The sequence below is a fragment of the Tachypleus tridentatus genome, chromosome 2 (assembly GCF_004210375.1).
Source record: "Tachypleus tridentatus isolate NWPU-2018 chromosome 2, ASM421037v1, whole genome shotgun sequence".
Classification (NCBI taxonomy): domain Eukaryota; kingdom Metazoa; phylum Arthropoda; class Merostomata; order Xiphosura; family Limulidae; genus Tachypleus; species Tachypleus tridentatus.
Window position 1 is genome coordinate 102,378,827 of NC_134826.1, and position 23,822 is coordinate 102,402,648.

Here is a 23,822-nt window from a genome sequence, read left to right on the forward strand (position 1 = left end):
AAGATGGCCACGAATCTTGTAAGAATTACTGGACTTAAAGCCAAAAAATATCATTAACACCAACATTACCAACTGATGAAATAATGCATTATTTTTACATGTTAGAATGTAAGAGCAGTATATTTAAATAACTATACTCACAACTAGGATAATTTTTAGTTTTGATCAATGCAGATAGCTTGTTTTGACCAGCCATCAATAAAAATTCAGCAAACATAAAAATAAAATTAAAAAATCCCACACACCATCCCATGTCTTAAACTTCCAATGTTTAAGTCAAAATTCACATCTCTAGGGTTTACTGAAAGGGTTATATTCCTTCTTGAAGTTTCTGGGGCTTTCGAGATTTCCATAACTCGGCAAGGTAGAGTCTGACCAGGAACAAACATGGATTTCAAAGCTAGTACCATCTGAAAGAATCAAATATCTTTCCTTCAATATGTTGAAATAAAATATGTTTTTTATTTAAAAAATAAAGATGAAAGAGTTATATTAACAAGGGATATATAAATTTTTAAGCATTTTCATTTACAAAAAATTACACATTTAAACATAATATCACAAGCTTTTTTGATAACAACTTTCTACATCACTGTTATGGACAGCAGCTTTGAAACTCAAAGTAATTTTGTGAATTTCTCCACATGATAGGTTTAAGAAAAATTGTCATAATTACTTTCACATCACATTCAAGTTTGATTATAATAATAATAATACAAAACTAGTACAAGGAATAACAGTGGGACATGCCAAATATTTTACAAAAGGTTTTTAATAAAAATTAAGATTTGTTTTTGGCAAAACAATTCAAATATGTTTTTACAAAAAAAATTTGTTATTTTTCAATAAAAAGGTCTAAGTTCATAAAATCTAAACCTCATAAATGATTAAGCTCAATTATGCTTTAAATTTTATTCTTTAAATGAGACATTTCACATTTTTTTCATATTTCAAGTGAATAGCAATTATTTCTGATGAAAAATATTTCAGCTAGCATAATTATTTAGATAGTTTTCAAAAACTTAGTAAGACTTCACAAAATTCTAAATATCAGAATTTGCAATGAAACATCACATAGCACTCCAAGCCAAAGAATAATTTATAGTGAATAATAAAAAAAAAAAGATTAAAAGCTTTGAAACCATAAAACAAATAACTAATACATTTGTAACAATCCGTAATAATGACGAGAAAACCTACTTGTAGAGAAAATTATATATTTAAAAACGGCTGGTATGGGTAGAGAAAGCACTAATAGAGGAGCAAACTAGTGCTTTCTCTACCCATACCAGCCTGTTTTTAAATATATAATATCAGTAACATGAAAGTAATTATAATTTTGAATGCTAACAAACATATGTTTAATGCAGTGAATATAATTATTTAGCAACATCAACATTCACTGTTTTGTTTTTGGAAAGTCCATAATTTCTTCATGAGAGGTCACTTTACTTCTTGGTTTCTGTTACTTAAAGTACTAAAATAGTCTCAACTGTCTTATTTGTTATTAGCTTTGTCATTTAAAACATTTACCTGCTTACTGCTAAAAAAAATTAATCACACCTATGTTGTTTTTCTGCAAGAAAAGTTTCATCTAGTAAAACTTTTATACTATAGTAGGTTCATTTACAACCATGTTTTACTTTCGAGGTCCAAACAGCTTTACCAATACCTCTTCAGTACTTTCAGGATTTGCAGCATACTCTTCCATAAGTCTGGTGAATGGATCTGAAACATTTGTGATTGGAACTATGCCTTTTAATCCTCCAGGCAAATTCACCTGCATCTCATAATCAAACACTATCTGGATACATCCTAAAACCACCATGTCACTTTGCAGGGTCTAAAAATATACAATGATTTGTTACAGGCACAGATTATATTAAAATTAAAAAAGAGAATAAAACTGTCTTTCACTCCCTAATTATCTCACTTAATACCTAAATATCAAACTAAAAGTTAACCAAACTAGACATGATATAAGATTCACAACCTATGCATACACTACATGGCTAAAAGTATGTGGACACTTGACCATCACACCCCTATGTGCTTGTTGAACAACTCATTCCAAATTCATGGGCATTAATATGGAGTTGGTCCCCCCTTTTGCTGCTAATAACAGCCTCTACTCTTCTGGGAAGGCTTTTCACTAGATTTTGGAATATGGCTGCAGGAATTCACTCCTATTCAGCCACAAGGGTGAGGTTGAGCAAGGAGGCCTAGCTCATAGTCGGCATTCCAATTCATCCAAAAGGTGTTCAATGGGGTTGAGGTCAGAGCTCTGTGTAGGCCAGTCAAGTTCTTCCACACCAACACTGGTGTCTTTATGGGCCTCGCTTTGTGCTCAAGGCATTGCATTGTCATGCTGAAACAAAAAAGGACCTTTCCCAAACTGTTACCACAAAGTTGGAAGCACACAATTCTCTAGAATGTTATTGCATGGTGTAGCATTAAGATTTCTCTTCATTGAAACTAAAGAGCTTAGCCCAAACCATGAAAAACAGCCCCAGACTATTATTCCTCCTCCACAAAACTTTACAGTTAGTACTATGAATTCAGGCAGGTAGCATTTTCCTGGCATCTGGACAAGGCATGTGAACAGAAATTCACCTACAGCTCAAATGTCAGTGTTCTAGTTACTATTGATATCACAAATTATCCAACTGAATTCCTCTTGAACTGCAAAGGATGCCAGGTCACATCTTGAAATTAAAGGTTGGTTCACCAATAATGTTGCTGAGAAATCTTGATCCTCCAAAATTATGTAGTGGCACAAGTTCAGTTGTTAAGACTTTACTACAATGTGTTGTTGAAGTAACAATTACAACTGCTCATGCCAAAGGTGAAAATGTCTTCAATGCAAAAAAATTCCTTTGCTACTAGCCAAGTGATTATCCCTATGAATTTAGAAGGCTCTAATTTCCAGTTACAATTTGTTTTGCAATGTCAATTAATAAGGCACATAGTCAAAATTTAAAGGTTCCTGAATTATTCTCATAAAAAAACCTGTTTACATTGTCAGAACAAACAGCCAATATGGTATGTTAAGAAGCTTTAATTTAAGATTGCATAATTTTTGTTTTGAAAATCAAAGGTTTAGATAAAAATGTTATAAAAATTAAATTTGTTAAATAAATGTTTCTAAAAGTAACTTTATTGTGTTTTTAAATGCCTGTTTCAAGTAATTTGGACATATGTGCAGAGAACAGGAAAACTCAAGATGAGGCTCAACACAAGTCCACTCATTAGGCAATCAATCAGCAGATGAAGTAAAGCCCAAAATGGCAGAGTGCCATTACCTGTAAATGTGCTGTTAGAACATATAACCAGCAAATTTGTAATGTGTAATTCATAATGCAAAACAAATACTCACCAAAAACAACTGTGTTGGTAGAAATAAATAAAAAACATTTGTATTGAAGCAGTAAGCTCTATAACCAGATAGAAATAGAAAATAAATCCACTTTGAAATAACTCAAGGAGTTAAAAATATCACTATTTGGTCATTCCTTGCCAACTCACCTAGAAAAAAGAACTTTTCCAAGTTCATGTCACAGATTTTCTTGAAAAAAATTCAAGCAAAAACTTTATTTTAATTCATTCAGCCATGCAAAATCCTAAAGCTGTACTGCATGGCTTAATATTTCAAAATGAAGATAAAGACAAAATAAAAATAAAGTCTTGAAGACAGCACAAACTGAATAACTAAATATCACAACGAGAGTATTGCCAAACGAGAAATGATAGTTCCATAGAATTTAATAGAGGGAGTCACATGCATCAAGAGAGTGTGTCACATTCTTATTGGTGGAGGTTGTCACAATGATTTGTATGGGAGACACATTTGAATCAGTCAATTCAAAGATGGATGTGAGCTTCAATACATGTGACATGCAAAAAAAAAAAGTTTTTGCATTTAGAGAGCTGCACTGAATGAGAACTACTATTTATATATATAATACCAAATAGGCCATAATAAGAATATTTGTGATGCGACGCTGTGTGAATTACAACGTAAAATGTCTTAGCAATAATTAGTGCATAAAACAAAACTGGCCTCTTGGCCTTATAAGCCTTTATAAGCTTGATGCTGGTTGTGAATAAACAATTTCTGGTAAATTTATGCTTACCAAATTACAAGTTATTTGGACCTTCTTAGTATAAAACATTTTAATAATATGATTATACAAAATGTACTCAACAATACAAGCAAATGCAGACAAGATAAAAATAGACTGATGATCTTCCACTCAGTCAGGATCATCACCCTTATAAATGGGTATGATCTCAGTGATCTGAAGAACTTTAACAAATTTACCTTTAGCATACACATTTTTAACAAGTTCAGTTAAGTAACAATAATGAGACTACAAATAAAGTTAGCCACTGGGGTTAATACATCATCCCATCCAGCAGATGAAGCACTTGAGAGTGCCTTAATGGCTACATCCTGGCATTCAACATTTGTAGAAATAACACAATAACACCCTACCTACATAAATAATCATTTAAATTATCAGAAGTACCAAGTGCTTACATAATTAGCCAACTGAATCTAGAAAGGATAAGTGATCAAATGTTAAAACTTCAAATGAAACCTTAAATTCTATTGGTTATAACTTCTGTAAACCAGTTTCAAACTTGTTACTTGGCTGAAATTCCTTTTACAATTTTGGATGTAACCTTGTTGCACATTTCATCTGATGATATCAAATGTCTATTCGAAATTAACGGGAAGGGCTACTTTGAGACTGGTTTTGTTGCTTTGGTTGTTGTTACAGTTGGTAGAGGGGTAACTTTTATGGTCTGAATAGTCTTCTATCAGAGTGATCTTTGTGTTCTTCATCTAGAAGTTTTACACCTCTTAAACAATTTTCTACACAGTATTCAACCAAGTGAAGGTTTGATGGAAAAAAACCCATAAAGAATGTAAAAATCCTTATAATATAATGAAGTAGTAACTAAATGAAAGACTAAGTTTTTCTTTACTAACCTTATTATCACTCACTAATGGACATATTATGAATTATTCATGTACAAGCTTTCAGTACACAACTTACAGAAATGTAGATGATTTAATTAGTATACATAATCCTGAAATAAATGATGTTATTAACACTATTTATCCAACAGAATTAGAAATTGAAAATACTTCAGTATGGTTTTAGTCATTGTTTTTAATATCAAAGCTTAACTTTAAGGGTTGTCCTTCCATTGTAGCTTTTTATAAAACAAATTTCTTGTTAAATTTGCACCTGGCAACTGAAACTATTTTACCAGCCAGCATGATTGAAATGATAGTGTAAAAAACAGTTAAACAAGACTCTAATCAATATTAACATTTATGATTTGGTTGTTAAAATGGCTATAAACTCTACAGTAAAGAAAATAACAAAGGTTCCCAATTGCTTATTCATAATTACTTTGTTGGTATCTGAGGCTCATGTTTTTAGGAGGAAAATTCTAAACTTCCTTAAAACAAAAAAAATACAAAACTGCATAACAAGTTTGTAAATATAATTTTTTTAACAAAGTTCAGTATTAAGAGATGGTTTATTAGATAAGGGTTGTTTATATAAGATAGATAGTAAATGGTTTATATATTATTTAGATTTAGAAATTAAAATAATTGATAACGATATCAATGTAAATATTTTTGATAAAAGAAAATATTTTGCTTTTCCAATTTATGGTTTACCCTCTTTTAATAGCAATGTACCACACAAATAAGCACTATAACTTCACAGTTATTCAGATATCGTAAAATTTGTAATAAATTACAATATTTTATCAGTAATGTTGAAATACTGATAAAAATTAATAGTTAATGGACTCAATAAAGAAACTTTAAATAAAATTATAAACTTTTCTGTAACAAGTACAAGAATGTATTAAATAATTAAAGAAATAAAAATTAGAGAAATTTTACTTAAAATTTCTAATAACTATATAAGTTTTAGTGGTTTTAGTTATGAATAAGGTCATTTAACAACTTGGTACTACTTTATGTGAATGTACACCTTGCCACATATAAAGGCTTGCTTAGAACATGACAGTCACAGTAGACTAAGTGAATGGGTGGTGGTTGGGACACTTCATGTCAGTATAGTTCTTTGCTGTGTTGTCAATTAGTGCCTTTCTACCATATTGGGGTCTAGAATGCGAACTTCAAGAGGTAAATTTTCAACTTACTTACTCCAAAATGGTAGCACCTTATTTGCTTTATTTTCTTCTTCTTTACTTTGGAGAGCAGTCACCTTCCCACAGCTATCTGCAGGCAGAGGGATGTTGTGGGCTTGAGCACCAACATCTTGCTTTCGTAATTTCTATGTCTACTCTTTTATTTCTTATGTGAGACTGGCAAATGGAGGTTAAGACTGACAGATGGTGCAACCCCAGCACAATGTGGGTCCTACATCTGCAGTCACCTCCAAAACCTAGGGTACATTTTATAATCCCACATTATAGTTTGTACCCTGGGATCTTTTTAATTAGTGCAGCATTTTTTTTATTTTTGTTTTGGCTTGTTTTCTAAGTTAAAACAAATTATAATATATATACATACACAAAAATGCTAAGAACAGTAACTACAAAAATGAAAGTAGTTAATGTTTAATAGATCTGAAAATTATAGTTTATACTTCAAAAAATATTTACTTAATCTCTATACACATGTTCACAGCAGGCACTTCATATGCCACTTCCACTGTTTAGATGACTGCATACAGAAAATTGATGGGCACAGTAGTATGAAACTTAGTGTGTAGACCAATTTTCCCACGTGGACAACAACATAAACATCATAGTCTTTCAAAACCACTGAATATAATGTTAGATAATGGCATTTACACCTCTAGATGTGACCATCGTCTTTGTAATACAAATGTTAAACATTTAAGAAATTTACATGTTTTGAGATTATAATTAATTATGGACTTTGTTATATGCATTAGTTGGTTAATATTTAGTTTAAATAAGTATGTTTTCTTCTCATGACGATAGTGACAAGTACACTGAGTTTCATAACAGCATCCTTCTATACAATGAATGTAATTGTACAACATGTGGAAGTGATTTTTGAAACTCTCAGTATATGATAATTTTTTTTTGTTTAAAAAAATATATTTTTTAGCTTTGAATTATCACAGTTACCTCTTAGACACACAAAGTATGAGAAATTGGAGAAATGATAGACGAAAATTTCTTTTAGTCTGTTAAAGGTTAAGAAACAAAATTAATTGATATAATAATAAGAAAGCATAAATTAAAACTGAATAAAATTTATCCTTATGTTTAAAGAAACTAAACTCCTAATACACAACTTAACAATTACCTTCAACGAAAGTGGTTCTATTACAACTATATTTTCATTTTCTGTTTCCATTTTCTTTCTCTCTTCTTTCTTCTTCTTCTTCTTGATCAGTTTCTTTTTTGATTTTTTTGTTTCTTTACCAACCTTAAAAATCATTTGAGGTAAAGTAATAAAAAACTTTTATGTCTTATTACACAGGAATAAACCTTCTTTATTACAACAATGAACTAAACTTTGCCAAATCTAATGTCAATTTTGTAAAGATCACACTGTTACTTTCAACAGAGGTAAATAACCCTAACTTGAGTAGCAGAACCAAAGAGAAATATATGTTGCAAATTTTTGTCCAAAACATTAACAAGTAATTGACGTGGAAATTTTGAAAATGACTAACAATATAGAACATGTTTATGGAGATTTGGCAGCACATCAAATGTAAAAAAAGAAATCATGTACACTTCCATATGGTTTATAAATTGTTTAATGGTGTTATAAAAATATGGATACTTGATCCATTGTTCAAACTTCAGAAAACAAAAAAAACTCTTTCTACATTACCATTGGACAACTTCTACTTCATGGATTTATCAAAAATGTAATACTTTTTACTTTTTTAGAAACTAAGAGAATAACCTCCACCTTATTCTATTTTAGCAAGATTTTAAGCTTTTCCTTTTAATTTATGCAAGTTACCAACACCTTTTAGGCTATGTTATCCAAGGGATAACAAATGTTTCTCATATAACCTTGATTACAAAAGAATAAAAAAGTCTCATTATTACTTTCTTCACCACTTCAAATGCCAAATGTTTTTAGATTTTTTATCCTCATCTTACAATTGATGCTAAAGAAATAAAACACATTAACCTTGTGACATAAAAACATTTTTTTTATTCAAATAGCAAAATAAGAAGCTTATCTCTGGATTTTGCAAGCATTAATAGGTTTTGTAATGAAAAAATATGAAATACATAAAGTCAATTTCATAACTTTTTTTTCAAAATGTTATTCACAATAACTCAACACCATTTTATTATTTGCTAAATAGGAAATAAAGTGAAACATTTTCATACAATTTTGGCAGGGATGAAATCAAAATCAATGTACTGCTATTGTCAAACAATGACCTTAATTATTCACTCTCCTATGCTATGTTTCTGCCAAAGTCACCACTATATATATATAATTTCACAGTGTATAATTTTGAACAAAATTATTCCATGGCTATCTGCACAAGTTGCCCATAATTGTAAAGTGGTAGACTAAAGGATAGGTTAGTTGGTTGATTTAGTGATTTATGGCACAAATCAGCTAGGCTATCTGTGCCAAACATCCAGTAAAAAGTTAATATTAAAGTACATTTAGTAAAATTCATAAAAGGTAATTAATGTAAAACAAAACAAAGTTTACATCTAGTTTATAACGTGAAGAACAAAACTACGGTAATACCAGTTGTAAAGGACTTTCTGTAGCATAATTATAATTATCACAACTTGCCGGGAAGACTAACAGGTAAATACAAAAACCACCGTCAGTCACCTGAAGTTGGCCTCTCCAGTCCTGGTTCTGAGTTATTTGACATTATAGCCATTTGTAAAAAGAATTAAAAGTTTTAAAAGACTTGTAGCAAAATTTTAATAATAACTCACCAAGATGACTAATGGGTAGTTCAAACAGCAGTGTTAGTCACCTAAAGTTGGCCTTTCCAGTCCTGGTTTTGAGTTATTTAACATCATGGCCATTTTATAATTTCAAATCAAACTAGATGGACATTGATTCTTAAAAGGGAATCACATTGAAAAATGTCTAATGTATAAATTAAAAAAATTAATGGCCTTCAAAAAAACGAAAAACGTTACCAAGGTGGATAGTGTCACCATCACCAGTAACACTGTCTAATGTTATAGACAAACCAAGGAACAGAACATGTTTAAAATGGTGCCATTGTTGAGAGTCGTAACGACGGCAAGACAGTAAAATGAGGCTTATTGTGACCTGAGTGTCACACAGACCACACACTGGTGCATCAGTTCCAGATAAAAGAAAATAATGATTTAAAAAACTGTGGCCAATGCGTAGTTGAGTTAGAACAACTTCCTCTTTCTGATCCTTACAGAAGCAAAACGGCCAAAGTCCAATATAGGGTTTTATTTGGAAAAGCTTGTTTTCGAATTTCTCACTCCAAGTCAACTGCCAGCTGGCATGGAGCTGAGCTTTGAATACAGGACCATAGTCCATGTATGGAATAAGCACAAAGGTGATAGTGCCAGAGCAGATAGACTTAGCTGCAGTGTCAATGAGCTCGTTCCCATGAATACCAACATGGCCCAGTATCCAGAAAAACTGGATAGAAGTAGATATTAAAGAGAAATGGGGCAGTTGGTTTTGAATATTGGCAAGAATGGGGTGAGAACTAATGTGAAGTGATTGAAGGGCCAGTAGAGACCTAAACAAGTCCGTATAAACAGTGCAGTTTGAGTACTGCTTAGCTTCTATGTGATTAAGGGCAAGAGAAATGGTGTACAGTTCAGCAGTGAATACAGAAGCTGTGTAGGGGATTCTGCATGTAACCACTGAACCACAACAAACACATTCACCTAATTTTGAACCATCTATATAAATAAGAATGGAAGGATGGTTCAAAAGATGTTCAGCAAACAACAGACAGTATTTCCAATCAGGAGTGTCTGCTTTTCTCAGATGACTTAAAAATAGGTCACATTTGAGAACTGTGAGAAGCCATGGTGAGATGGGCTGACCAGTAAATAGAGCAATATTATCCAAGGACATACCTAATTCATCCAACTTCGCCTGGATAAGAAGGCCAAAAGAAGCAATGGAAGATTGTCTGTTCTGATAATGTATGGCCCAATGAAGAATGCAAACACAATCTCAGGTGGTATGCTTTGATAAAGAATGAAGTTTTGAGGCATATAGTAAAGACAGTTGCAAATGGCAGAGGTGCAAAGAAGGTTCATGAGACTCTACACATAAGCTCTGAACTGGGGGAGTGCAGAAAGCCCCAGTGCAGAGCCAAAGTCCTTAATAATGAATGAGGGTCTGGCAGAGCCATAGACCAGTGATCTATAGTCAAGTTTCGATTGAATAAGAGCACGATATAACTTTAGCATAGAACATCAATCTGCTCCCCAAGTGGTGGAAGAGAGGACACGAAGGACGTTCAGTGCTCTTGTACATTTGGCCCATAGCTGCTTGATGTGTGGTATAAAAATTACGGTCAAAGATAAGCCCCAAGAACTTTGTCTCAGGGACCACAGGCAGCACAACTTCACCGATATGGAGTTCAGGATCAGGGTGAAGACCCCGTTGACAGCAAAAGTGCATGCAAATTGTTTTAAGATAGAGAAGTTAAAGCCATTTGCTGTAGTCCATTTCAGTAAAGGATTGAAGGTAGTCTGTACTGCCACTCAATACACCTCATGTTCAAAAACTGACATGAGATGTGGGAGTCGTTGACACAGAGCCCGTTTGCAACAGTGAGAGGAAGTTGTTCAGTGATGCCATTAATTTTTATACTGAAAAGTGTGACACTCAGAACATAGCTCCGAGGGACTCCAAGTTCCTGCAGAAAAGAACGGGAAAGTGTCAAATCCACATGAACTCGGAATCCCTTGTCCATTAAAATTTTTTTAATAAAAACGGGCAAATAGCCACGTGACCCATATATATGAAGGTCTCACAAAATGCCATACCTCCTTGTTGTGTCATAAGCCATCTCAATGTTAAAGAATACTGATACAAGATGTTGTCATTTGAGAAAGGCTTCTCTGATTGACGTTTCAAGTTGAATCAGGTGGTCCATGGTGGAGCACTGTCGTCAGAACCCACACTGGGTGGGCGAGAGTAGGTTGTTTGATTCAAGGAACCAAACAAGCATTAACCATCCTTTCTAAGGTCTTACAGACACAGCTTGTAAAAGCAATTGGACAGTGGATCGAAGGAATCTTAAAATCATTCTCAGGCTTGGAGAAAGGTAGGACAATAGCCTGGTGCCAAGCATCAGGAAAAACATTCTCCTGCCAGTTAAAAACAATCAGAAAAATAGCAAGAGAAGCAGGCGATAGATGGTGCAGCATCTCATATTGTATATCATCAGGTCCAACCGATGTACAGTCAGTTTGAGTTCCACCAGTATAGAGGAATGATTACAGTCGTAGAGACAATCAGCTCAAAAGGAAAAAGGTGATCGCTCTCCCGAGTCTTGATGACCAGGAAAATAGAGGAAGTTGCAGACGTGCTAGATACCCAGCAAAAGCTTTCACCGAGAGTATTGGCAATGTTCCAGGTATCAGCTACTTCCTGGCCATCAGAGAGCAGGATCAAAAGAGGGACAGAGTTAATTTGCTTACTGACATTTTGAATCTTGTCCCATATGACTTTGGATATGGTGGTAAAATATATGCTGGTTGTGAACTTAATCCAAGATTCCTTCTGTCTTTGACATTTTACCTATCAAGCATGTGCACGGGCCCGCTGGAAAGCATTAAGGTTCGAGAATGTGGGATATCTATGAAAAGTATCCCAGGCTCATATTTGAGCCTTCCATGCCATGTGACAGGCAGGATTTCACCATGGATGAGGATATAGTGGAAAACGTGTCGAAGTTTCAGGAATACATTGAGCAGCTGCTTGTATAATACAATCGTTTTCTGCTGCCACACAGTCTTCTAATGATGGCTTACAGACAATGGCAGGAAAAAGTTCTGAAAGAGCAGTGAAAGAGGGCCAGTTTGCCTGATCCAGCTTCCACTGAGGCACATGGATCAGGTGGCATCTATCACGGCCAGTCTCTCTCAAGATTATAGGGAAACGATCACTGCCTCATGGATTACTGTCAACCCTCCATGAAAAATAGAAAAATAGTGAAAGGGAGCAAATTGAGAGATCAATAACAGTAAAGGACTAAGTAGGTGGATGAAAATAAGTAGAAGAACCAGTATTGAAAAGAGAAAGGTTGTAATCAGATAGCATACGCTCTACATAGCGACCCCTCCTATCAATATCAGCACTTTCCCAGAGGGGATGATGTCCATTAAAGTCCCCTAGGATTAAAAAGAGAGATGGCAACTGTTCAATGAAAGCATCAAGGTTTGATTGATCATAGGTCTCTCCAGGCAATAGGTAGAGAAAATGGACAGTGACGATAGACAGCAACTGTTCAATAAGAGCATCAAGGTTTGATTGATCATAGGTCTCTTCAGGCAACAGGTAGAGAAAACAAACAGTGATGATACGACTCAAGGAAACAAGGATGACTATGGCCTCCCAGGGTGTGTCAAGTGGAAAAGACAGGGTGGGCACATGCTGATCAACCAACAGTGCCACCCCTCCATGCACTCGTCCATCACACAGCCTGTCATTTCTGTATAAAGAAAACTGCCAAAAGGTGACTGTATTGGCAGGTTTCAGAAATGTTTCCTGTAAGGAAAGACAAACAGGATGGTAGGAAGCAATTAATGTTTTGATGTATTCCAGATAGAACGTAAACCTTGACAGTTCCATTGTATCAGGGTGGCCATTTTTATTTACACATAGGCAAATTGGTTGAAGAACCCATCTGTTTATGACTACGTCTTTTTTTCTTAATGTCCTTATTTGAGGGAGGTCTACTGACCTACATGGATCCTGCCCTGGGTTGACTGGGCAGGTCTTTGCTGTTGGAAGGGAATTCCAGAGACTGAGAACGTGAACAAACAATTGTTTTGCATTTTGGGGTCAGAAAAGAAGATGTAACTGAGGAAATGCCTGTACCTGGAACCAAAGGATGTGGATCTTGGGGTTTGGTGAAATGTATATTGGGGACAGAGATAGGTGTTGAAATTGATTCATCAATGTTTTTAACCATGGAGGTCAAAAGCCTTTTCATATGTTTGGAGAATGATTCTTTTGGAGGCAGAGAGAGATCTGTCTGCACTCCCACAGTAGTTATGAAATGAATTACAGCTGCATTTGTCTGAGATGAGGTGGTGGACAGCAATTTTTGAGCCTCAGGATAGGTAATGTTATGAATTGTTTTCAAACACTGCACCTCTTTTTCTTCCAACCATTTAGGGCAAGAACGAAAGTGGGACGGGTGAGAGCCATTGCAACTGATGCAATGAGGATCAGTTTCACACACTTGTAGGCATTGTGGTCCTTACCACTACAATGAGCACACATCAAGGAATCACAACATGACGTCTTCGAGTGACCGAACAGTTGACACTGGAAACATCGGAGAGGGTTTGGAATGTACGGCCATACTCTGCAATTAAGACAACCTGTGTTGATGGTGGCAGATGGACATGGTGATGTAAATGTAAGAATGAGGACATTGGTCAGCATCATAATTTTATCTTTGGAAGTAGAGATACTCCTCACTGCAGAAACTCCTTGGGTGGAAAAACCAGCAAGAATCTCCGGCTCTGAGATGTTCTTCAAATCCCTCTCAACAATAACTCCTTGTGATGAATTCAAAGTAGCATGAGGTATGACCTCAATAGATATATCCCCAATTGCCTTTGAATGCAAGAGGAGTTCACTGTGTTGAGACGTGGATGTTTCCACTAATATGTCACCAGATCTTTGCTTCTTTACTGACTTTGGAGAGCCAGCAAGTCCCTTTAGTCCCTTCTGAATGAAAAAGGGAGAATTTGCCCTAAAGGTTTGTCTGAAAGTGAATGCAATATAAACAAATGAGATACAACAGGTGGTACAGGTGGTGAGAATTGTTGCTCAGAATCTTCAAGATGTGGTTGTTTACCTATGGAGTGTTTGTTGATTATTTTATTTACATTTTTATTTGAAGGATCCATAATAAAAAAGGAAAATTTCAGTGCCCACTGACCCCACCCACCATGGAATCCTATGAGAGATTGCACTACAATGTCAAACAAGGACACTGCAGCAATGCCAAGATTTCATGAGAGCTATACCCAAATACCAGCATCAGATACAAAGTCCACAATACCTGTTGAAAACATCCAACACTGATACTTGGTTGACCCTAGCCTGAGTGGACCAGCCGACTGACTCAACAGGAGCCACCCCAAGGCTGCCCGTCTGCAGGAATTAAAGGCCAAAGTGGTGTGTTAAGATTGGACATCTCAACCACCAGGATCCTCTCCCCCCCTTCATTGGTCACCATACATGGTAAACACATGGGTGGATGTTTAGATCCCAGAGGAGGTAAACTGAAAGAATAGAACCTTCCCTGAGAGGTCCCCTCACCACGTACAGGAATCCACACCGAGGGGAGACTAAAGAAAGGGCAGCTAGATACTGCCATCCATCTTCAACTCTTGGGTTATTCTTATCACAATAACCAGTGGAACTGACCATCACATTATAATATACCTATGACTGAAAGTGAGGCAAGTATATATTTTTGACAGGATTCAAACCCTCAACCTACAAATCACAAGTTGGGAGCCACAACCATGCCTTTCATAGACAAACTATGAAGAGCAACAGTATTTCAAATTAAATAGTATCTCCACAGAGGATAATACCTGAACAATGTTTCTCTTATTCAAAGAAATTTAGTAAGTGACAGAACTAGAACATTCAAGGTTGTAGCTCAAATGATTTAAGTGGAGACCAATAAAAACCAATATATTCCACAGATGCACGTTCCTGCAACTGCCACTACTGTACAATTCCCTTCTCCCTCAGCCAGGCAAAGAAAAAGAAAGAGAAAAAGATTGTCAAGTTTATAATTTTAATGACTTTGAAAATCTGAAATTACTTTGTACAGTCCAATAAAACAATCCATATGAATAGCCACAAGGCAAATGTTTTGTAAGATGAATCATAAGTTTAAAAAATAAATAAAATAAATAAAGGTGGCAATAAATATCACTCTTTGCTAAGTTTTATTTTTCTGATTGATTTATACTTAATTCAAGGTAGATGATACAAATTAGTCACATGGAGATCTAAAAAATGTCTTTATGCAATAAACTCACTGAAATACTCTTACCTTTTAGATATCCATAAAATATTGAAAATATTTTTGCACCACATAAACTTTTACTGAAAAAAAAAAAGACTTTTTATGGTGTCCACTGTGTATGATACTGTCTGATGTGCCATGTTAAATAAAAGTGAATTAAAGTGGCATGAGCCATTTCTTCAGTTTCATATGTAGGTTTTTCATATGGACTTTACTTGAAAAGTATTTTAACACAAAGGTTATTTGCTTTGTGGTTTTTAAGGAAAAATGTTAATTTCTAACAAGCTAATTGCAAACTAAACTGTACCGTGACATTGGCAGGAAAAAATTTTTATGCTTGTAGTGAATCTTTAGTGTTATGCAGCAGTAGTCACTATGCATGGGAGCACTGTGTGGCCAAACCCACTGCAGCTACAACCCTGAGAACATTATAAATAAGTTTCATACTTGAGCAATAGTAAGTTATTAGGAAAATTTAAAAATTCTTCTTGAGTGAGAGTAGAACCTGAGCTGTGAAAAATAAAATGCTTTCAGATGTTTAATCTAATAAAAAGAGTATATTAAGTTAGGTATTTTATTCTAGGAATTTCAACTATGATAAAATTATGTCCATTTGTAAAAATGGTTATACCTGATTTAAAATATCTCATTCCTTAACTACAACACAGAAATAAATATTATTACACTTTTAAACTTTCAGCTTCTATATTTAATGAAGACAAAAAGAACCACCTTCTATTATTCTCCTATATATACACTTTATAAATTATTAATAAAAAATAATTGTAATTCATTCCTGAGTAACAATACTTACTCTGAATAAGTCTTCATCCTGCTTTCTTAAAGGTACTGTATGACCAACAATCTTGGTAGAGCTCCCACGAGGAAAATTTATTTCTTCACCAATTGGCATTGTTTCTTCAAAATGAACCCAATGAATTGATAAGCAATTATAATTTAAAGTTAAAAACTGATTATGTATTATGACACTAACAAAAAGATCTCATTTTAAGCCTTCAAAATCTTTGTAATATTTTATAATGCTTCTATTCATTTAATTTTACTTTACTACTTGAGCACTGCTCCCTTCTACACCATGAGAACAGTAAGACAGAACCCATTCAAAATACAACAAAAATACCATGTTTGTGCAGTACTTACAGGGTGGTGTAATTTTTTTTTCCTTCTTTTAACCTATCAAGATGGATCTTTCTATGGTTACAAGTCACAGAAAATGTCATCTCATCTGTTAGTTGCATTTAAAATTTAAATGAATGACCATTTTATGAATTAAGTTAAGAAATTTGGTATGAAACTACAGATTATAATTTAAGTTTTAATATTATACATTAGTTTATTTCTTAATTTAAAAGTAAAAATCTGAAAAGGCTGAATAACTGGTGACATGGTCAAACTGTGGCCTAAACTAGGGCTATTTTTAGCTAAATCATAGAAAGTTGCATGCACCTAAATTTTTGTACAGGAGATCTAATGGACTTTTAATTACAACAATTGCTGATTTATCAACTGATATGTTACAGGAACTTTGAAAACAAAATTCAGCTTTGTATCATATTAAGTCTTAGAACTATGGCTTATTAAATAAACCAATGTTTTTTTACAATTTTGGGTTTTCAGGTGATTTTACAGCCTCACAATGAAAATCCTAAGAGAAATAAACTTGGTTTGAGACCATTTTTGAATTCTGTGAGATTAATTCAGTCAGTGCAGCAAATTTTGGCCTTCTACCACCATTACTCTTGCAGCTTTAAGCAGCCAAAGTTGCCCAAAAATGAATTTGCCAAAAGGAAAAAAAATTAACTAAATTTTACAGGGCTGTAAATCAGAAACTATTAGAGATATTGATCTAATCTTTGGCAATTTTTCATTATATAGGTAGATGAGCACATATGAATTTTTTTCAAGGCATTCTGAGGGGTCACCTGGAAAATCTTCCAAAATCTGGATGATTTGACATGGAATGACCCTACAGTTTTGTATGAATTAGGAACTCAAATAACTGATATTGGCAAGCTAGAATATAAAACAAAAACCTTCTATCTTTTTTATTTGCTGAGATACCACTCACATAGAGAATAAAACCCAGTGGCTCTGCTCCCCCCTTTCCATTTTTTGAAAATGCTCCCTTAAACACACTTTTGTCTGTGACATGTTAATAACCAATCAAAAGCTCAGGATATCCCCCTAATGACTTTTTCAGCTATTTTCAAGTTTCATATTATAATTTCTTTCTTTCAAAACAAGACATCAAGAATGTAGATGGAGTCATTAGTCTGCTCGTAATTTCATACATTTTTATACTCAAATACAGCTTAGTTACTGAGCTTGATAAATTATAATGGATTTATCATATGAATACAGTTATTTATAATTTTTTGGTTATTCCAAACGTACGTATAAAACATAAAAATTATTTCATTTCACATCTCCCATGTTCAAAATTTCAAAAGGCTTAGCAACCTATTACATGTAGCAAATGAACACAAAGGTCATCATAACTACATGATATAACTGTTTGTTACACTCATTTACTTATTGTTCTGTGTTCTAAAAGAAAAATAAATTTAAGAACTTATTGGTAAATAGTAATAATGCTAGAATAATAATAATGTATTAGATCTGAAATGTGACTGTTTGTATTTTACAAATACCATTACTAGTTCACTAAAACACATTCAAGACAGGATACTTTGTGAAGGCCAGTTTTATCTCCTTAGATGGTAACTTAAGTGCACACATGTCACATCATTATAACTTATGTAACGTTAATCAGAAATAGCTGAAAGGTCAATATAATAATATTATGACATTTAAGCTATTGAAACTAAAAATTTGTATTTGAGTTGTAATCTGCAATCATTCTAAAATTTAAAAAAAGGAAATTTATATTTGCTTCCTAAATTTTTACGATAATTATGAGATCACTCAAGTCTACTGAAGATGTACAGAGATTTCAATTTGATAGTGAAAATAAAGTTTTTGTTGAAAATTTTTTGATAATTATCTGGAAGTTACAAAGATTTCACATGTGAACTTTGAAATTTTATGAAAAATCTCAATACTTAATTTAAAACCTGATATTTTCTATACAAAATACTTGTATTGTTTACCAATAAACTGCAAAATGTTGTAAACATATGCATATATTATCAAAACTCATAGAATAATTACTCATATGGATAATTTTGTAGTTATGAGCTCGGTGAATTCCACCTTACCCATAATGGAATGGTTAAAAACTGCATTCTAAAGGCTAGTTTATAGTATTGCAGTCCAGCAATAGTTTTAAATCAAATAATTAATTTCGTACATCACATTTCACACTGCTGAGCCTTAAGCTGTGTCTTATAATTCAAAAACACAGTACCAACAACCATGCACTTGGGATAACTGGATAACTAGAAATTTTTAAAACTATATAGAAATACCTGTTGAGGATAGAATTTTTTTTTAAATTTTACACAGGGACAACAACAAAAAATATATATATACATTACATTTGTGGTCATTATTGGTAACATGCAGTAGGCATAATTAAAACAACATAATTGATGATTATAAGAAAACAAACACATGAATAAGACTCATGAACTATCATCTAAAAATTAAAACAAAAGAAGAAACTAACCAGGTGTAAAGTTACACCTCTAATATAACTAGGCTGACACTATTATTGTAATCCAAACACAAATGGCTAAACTGGGACAGTAAAAGATGGTTTATTTTTAGTACACATATTTGTTTTACTATCTATCTGTAATTTTTAGCAGATCATACAGCTAATCTTTGATTTAAGGTATACATAGGATAGTTCTGTTGTTCCACTACATAACACCAACACTTTCACTGGATTTTTCTTCAATGACTGTAATGGATATGGGCAACTTTTATACTTACTTAATCTATAAGAAATGATTTGACTAGTCTCAATCAAATATATATTAATAAAACACATTAGCAACTACTCTTATTTCCCTAATTTGGCTATGAAGATTTCAAAAACAATTTTTGCTATCATATGAGAAATGTTTGTAAAACTTGAAGAAAAAAACTCTTGCTTTGATAAAATTACTTTGTTTACCACAAAAATATTTTTATTATGTTTGGATTATAGAACAATTGATAAAACTCTTGTTGTGATTGGTCCAGAGATCTCTATAACCAGTGTTTCTCAACATTTTAAGCACAACTAAGTGTAACTCAGTTTTAATGAAAATGATTCACTTATGGGAAAAAAATATGATGTTGTGTAAAAATATCTGTACATAATGGAAGAAAATTGATATTTTCCAATTCAATGTACAGGTATTACCATAAAACATGTAAAAATTTTGTGACAATAAAACTATTGCAGGCTTATATAATTAGACCAAGCAGTCTTATCATTTCAGCCATACACATACTGTATACCTCATGATCTAATGAACTGACTGTGTGAGAATGTCTGGTATATCCTTTCAGTTTCAACAGATATATAGAGAATAACAAGAAATTAAAAATTTCCAATTCAATTTTGGCAAAGCACAAAATTTATTAAATGAGTAATAGCTTTTACATGTTGTTAATAAGCCTACTGAAATGTTTTTTTCCTGCTTTTGATGATGGCATGCATTATAAGCACAATCTTTATATTACAAAACTTCAATAAAAAATGATGCTGCTTAAGTAGTCTGATTTCTCAGTTATATTGTTTGTAAATGATGTTCATTTATATCGAGTGGCTAATCAATTATTTCAACAATAACCAAATGCACACTTTCAGAATAAAAGTACTGCTGTTCAATCAGTATATCTACAAGTTTCAAGATCTAGTCTAAGAATACAATATAATTTCCATTAAAAATGTATACATCCATACAGTAACCTAGCACTTTATTTGGACATAATAATAAAATCTCCACAAAGAATATCAACAATAATTTCAGCTGGTGTCATAAAATATTCATTGTTATCTTCTGCATAACACAATATGATTTCTGTTCCTGTGTATAGTTACATAAATTATACAGTATTTTCTTACTAATAGATGTTATCCAATCAATCCACTCCCATTTATGGTTGAATGGTTACACAACACACATTTCTGCTCATCATTTTAAACTAGTTAATCCACAACAGAAGGAAGATGTTCTGTAAGTTTTTCATTTGTACTCTTGGTAAAAGTTACTGAATTTTTCTCTTAATAAAGCATTTATAATGGACCTAAGTTTGACATTTTACTTTATTAGTTTTGTAATTTAATTTTGATAATTAATCTTCTGCTCTTCATTGACACTCCCAGAAGTCACAAGAAGCTAAAAAAAAAAAGTCTTGAGTAATACCTCCATCTGGGTAGATATTTTTGAGCCACTTCCAGGCATATTATTTTAATTTTCTCAGTTCATGACAATTTAACTCTCCTTCTCTTTCTTTAACTCTAGTCTCTTTTTGGTTTCTGATACAAAATTGAGAATGCAATACATTTGTTTTTTATCCCCAAGAAGTCCAAACAGCTACTGAGCAGTCTTGTTGGGGTGAAACTCGGCATAGGCTTCAACTGTTCAAATGTCAGCACTAAAGCACTGGAACTATATTTCTTGTATGCATCTGCTCAGCCAAAACACCACTCAGTCATCTTATTTAAGTTACTGTTAAACAGTAACATTAAAACTTCCTTTTTATTTCTACTGCAAAATATGGGTGAGTGTCGAAATGTTAAAACACATTAGGCATCTGACATATTTAAAACGCAGACCTTACGACAGTATTACTGTATAATACTTTCAATGTTTGTCACTAGATTGTTCTTAATCACAAAACTTAAGCCTTACTTTATAGTTATACCATACTATTTCTAATGATGTTACTCACAATACTGTATTACCATTAAAAGAAGAGACATGTTATGTCATTATTAATATTTGCTGTAATTTACTGTATAGCTATAACTACTTAAGTGCTAATATAAAAACTATAATTTATACACATTAAACCTCAAGTCTAGCTGTAGCACATACATTTTTCACTGGTGTTATGCAATACTTCAACCAATAATACAATTACTACAACTAGTAGTAGTACTACATTAATAGTAAAAACATCAGTATTAATAATAACAGTATCACTAATACCTAATGCTAATAGAAATAATATTCGACCAACATAAAAGTTTGTGTGTATCACATTAAATCTGATTTCTCAAAACAGAAGTCATGAAAGCCAAAATACTTATATCCAGATAGAATAGTTTGATTAATGTCTGCCCATTATAATTTTAATGACAGGGGTACAACAGCATCACGAAGGGGGCAACACAAAACCTTGTAAGTGTTAGTATAATAAGCCTAAATTAGAGATGTGTGAGATCACCCAGCCTAGAACCAAGTACATAAAATTTATCATAAATGTAAAAATATCAATTCAGTTTTAAATTTTAATCCATTCTGAATTAAACTATTCTCAATTATATCACCATTTGAAATAAAAATCAACTCTTTTATCAATGGAGAGGTTCTAAGTTATGAAATCAACAAATAGTTTTCCAGTTCTGTTATCTATACATTTCATTTCATATTTCAGTACACAGACTAAAAAATATCATATATTTGTTGCTAAGTGGCATAACAAAAGCCATTTGGAATGTATGGCACTGGCTTTTCTACAGGTTATAAATTGTTAATCTAATTTATTTTAACAATAATAATAATAATAATTTTAACAATAATTATTCAATGAATATGCTACGAAGTCATTTCAAGAATGGTATGACCTTGCATCGAATTGGCTGTCAAAAAGGAATTTGCGTACATTTTCTGTCTCTTTCAATTCAAATCTTCGTTGATCAAGCTTGATTTCGCAAAATTTATTTATTTCAGTTAGTACAAAATTTAAGGTTAGGTATGCTAAGTGGTAGTATTTCGCCTGCTATACGCTATATTATATGCTAGTTATTATTCATACCTATAAATATTACTAGCACATAGTAGTAGTACAAATACAATAGGCTACAACGAGAAAGAAAAACACAATATTTACACCTTTATAATTACAGATAAAGCAATAAAAAAACTCTCGACATATATATTACGTACATTTGTCTGTACAATAAATGATAAAAGTTCAACGGCTTACCAAAATTCTGAACACTTTTTACATAACACATTTAACATTCAAACACAGCCATGTGCTCAACATACTTAAAAGTCTGAAGCGCTCTCTCTTCCATATATGACGTAGAAAATAACTTTTTTGATATTTCATGTCGTCAATTACAACCTAAACTCGAATTACTGAAAGGGATCAGATAGGTCTGGCCCCATGCGTAAAGCAGCATATCATAGTGATTTACATAATTAAATAACGTTTTGGGACAACATGGAACACTGTACCATACTTAAAGACAGTCCTTATCGTTCATACGCATTATTTGTTTTTGACTTTCGCGCAAAGCTATTCGAGGGCTATCTACGCTAGCCGTCCCTAATTTAGCAGTGTAAGACTAGAGAGAAGGCAGCTAGTCATCACTACCCACCGCCAACTCTTGATCTACTCTTTTACCAACGAATAGCGGGATTGACCGTCACATTATAACGCCCCCACGGCTGAAAGGGCGAGCATGTTTAGTGTGAAGAGAATTCTAACCCACGAACCTTGGATTATGAGTCGAACGTCTTAACCACCTGGCCATGCCGGGCTTAGACTTATGAAACCAATTACACAATCAATTGGTTTAGTACGGCCTTTGTAGAATGAAAGGACGTAGTTAGTGTTTTTTCCTTCTTAGTATGCTTGCTTTATGTCCGTACTACATCTCTAAGTTCCATGCAGCTAAAATATTCATCAGATCCCAGCAGAGAGACAGTTATATGTCTGTGGACATACAACGCTAAAAGACGAGACTCAGTTTCCTGTGGTGGATTCCCACCTATTCTTCAAATTTGTAGAAGATTCTCGAATGTAAGAAATTACAATAGATGTTTTAAATTGTTACCAACTGAACATTCGAGAACCTTGCCTAAAGTTTACAAATCTACGAGTCAAGAGATGGTTTTCAGAATAATGTTGATTTGCTACAGTTATAGCTTCTAAGGTTTATAATATATTAAGAAAATAACTTCTCGTGAGAAAAACAGTGTTAAAACATTATTTTCTAAAACAAGTAGAATTTAACAAAAGACAAAAATACTAAAATAAGACATTTCAGAAATGCCTTTATTTAAATTACTGTCTTATATTGAAAAATAGATGCATATATTAAAAACAATTGTACATACTTGTTCATAGTGTTCAGACAATTTTCAAACCAGAATGTCGTTTTAAGCATTTTTTTTCAGATACAAAGAAGCAATATCTTTGCTACTAATAATGGAAAGTGCTGTATATCAATTAATCTGTCATTATCACATACAATGCTAATTTGTTCCATAAAGGAATGATTACAAACCTACATAAACAAATACTCAAACATAAAATGTCTGTCATATCAACAATATTGGAACATATATAGGTTAAGGTAGTATAGATGTACAATAAAATTAAATGATGAATGTCATA

At 33.0% G+C, this 23,822-nt stretch overlaps 1 protein-coding gene across 6 annotated transcripts in view; it reads right to left on the reverse strand.

Annotated features, from left to right (window-relative positions):
* Nucleotides 1–22,544, reverse strand: part of Rrp5 (Ribosomal RNA Processing 5) — a 116,658-nt gene extending 94,114 nt beyond the window's left edge. For 3 of the 6 annotated variants that reach the window (XM_076489862.1, XM_076489863.1, XM_076489859.1), the window contains exons 1-5: nucleotides 22,466–22,544; nucleotides 16,084–16,187; nucleotides 7,337–7,459; nucleotides 1,673–1,843; nucleotides 246–410 (exon numbers count right to left, since the gene is read on the reverse strand). In XM_076489862.1, the coding sequence (XP_076345977.1) occupies nucleotides 246–410; nucleotides 1,673–1,843; nucleotides 7,337–7,459; nucleotides 16,084–16,187; nucleotides 22,466–22,529 (627 nt within the window). In that variant the 5' untranslated portion in view covers nucleotides 22,530–22,544. Of the gene's footprint in view, nucleotides 1–245; nucleotides 411–1,672; nucleotides 1,844–7,336; nucleotides 7,460–16,083; nucleotides 16,188–22,360; nucleotides 22,380–22,400 lie in introns of those variants that run through there. The other 3 variants (XM_076489864.1, XM_076489860.1, XM_076489861.1) reach the window with 2 other exon arrangements.
* Between the last annotated feature and the right edge of the window lie 1,278 nt (nucleotides 22,545–23,822).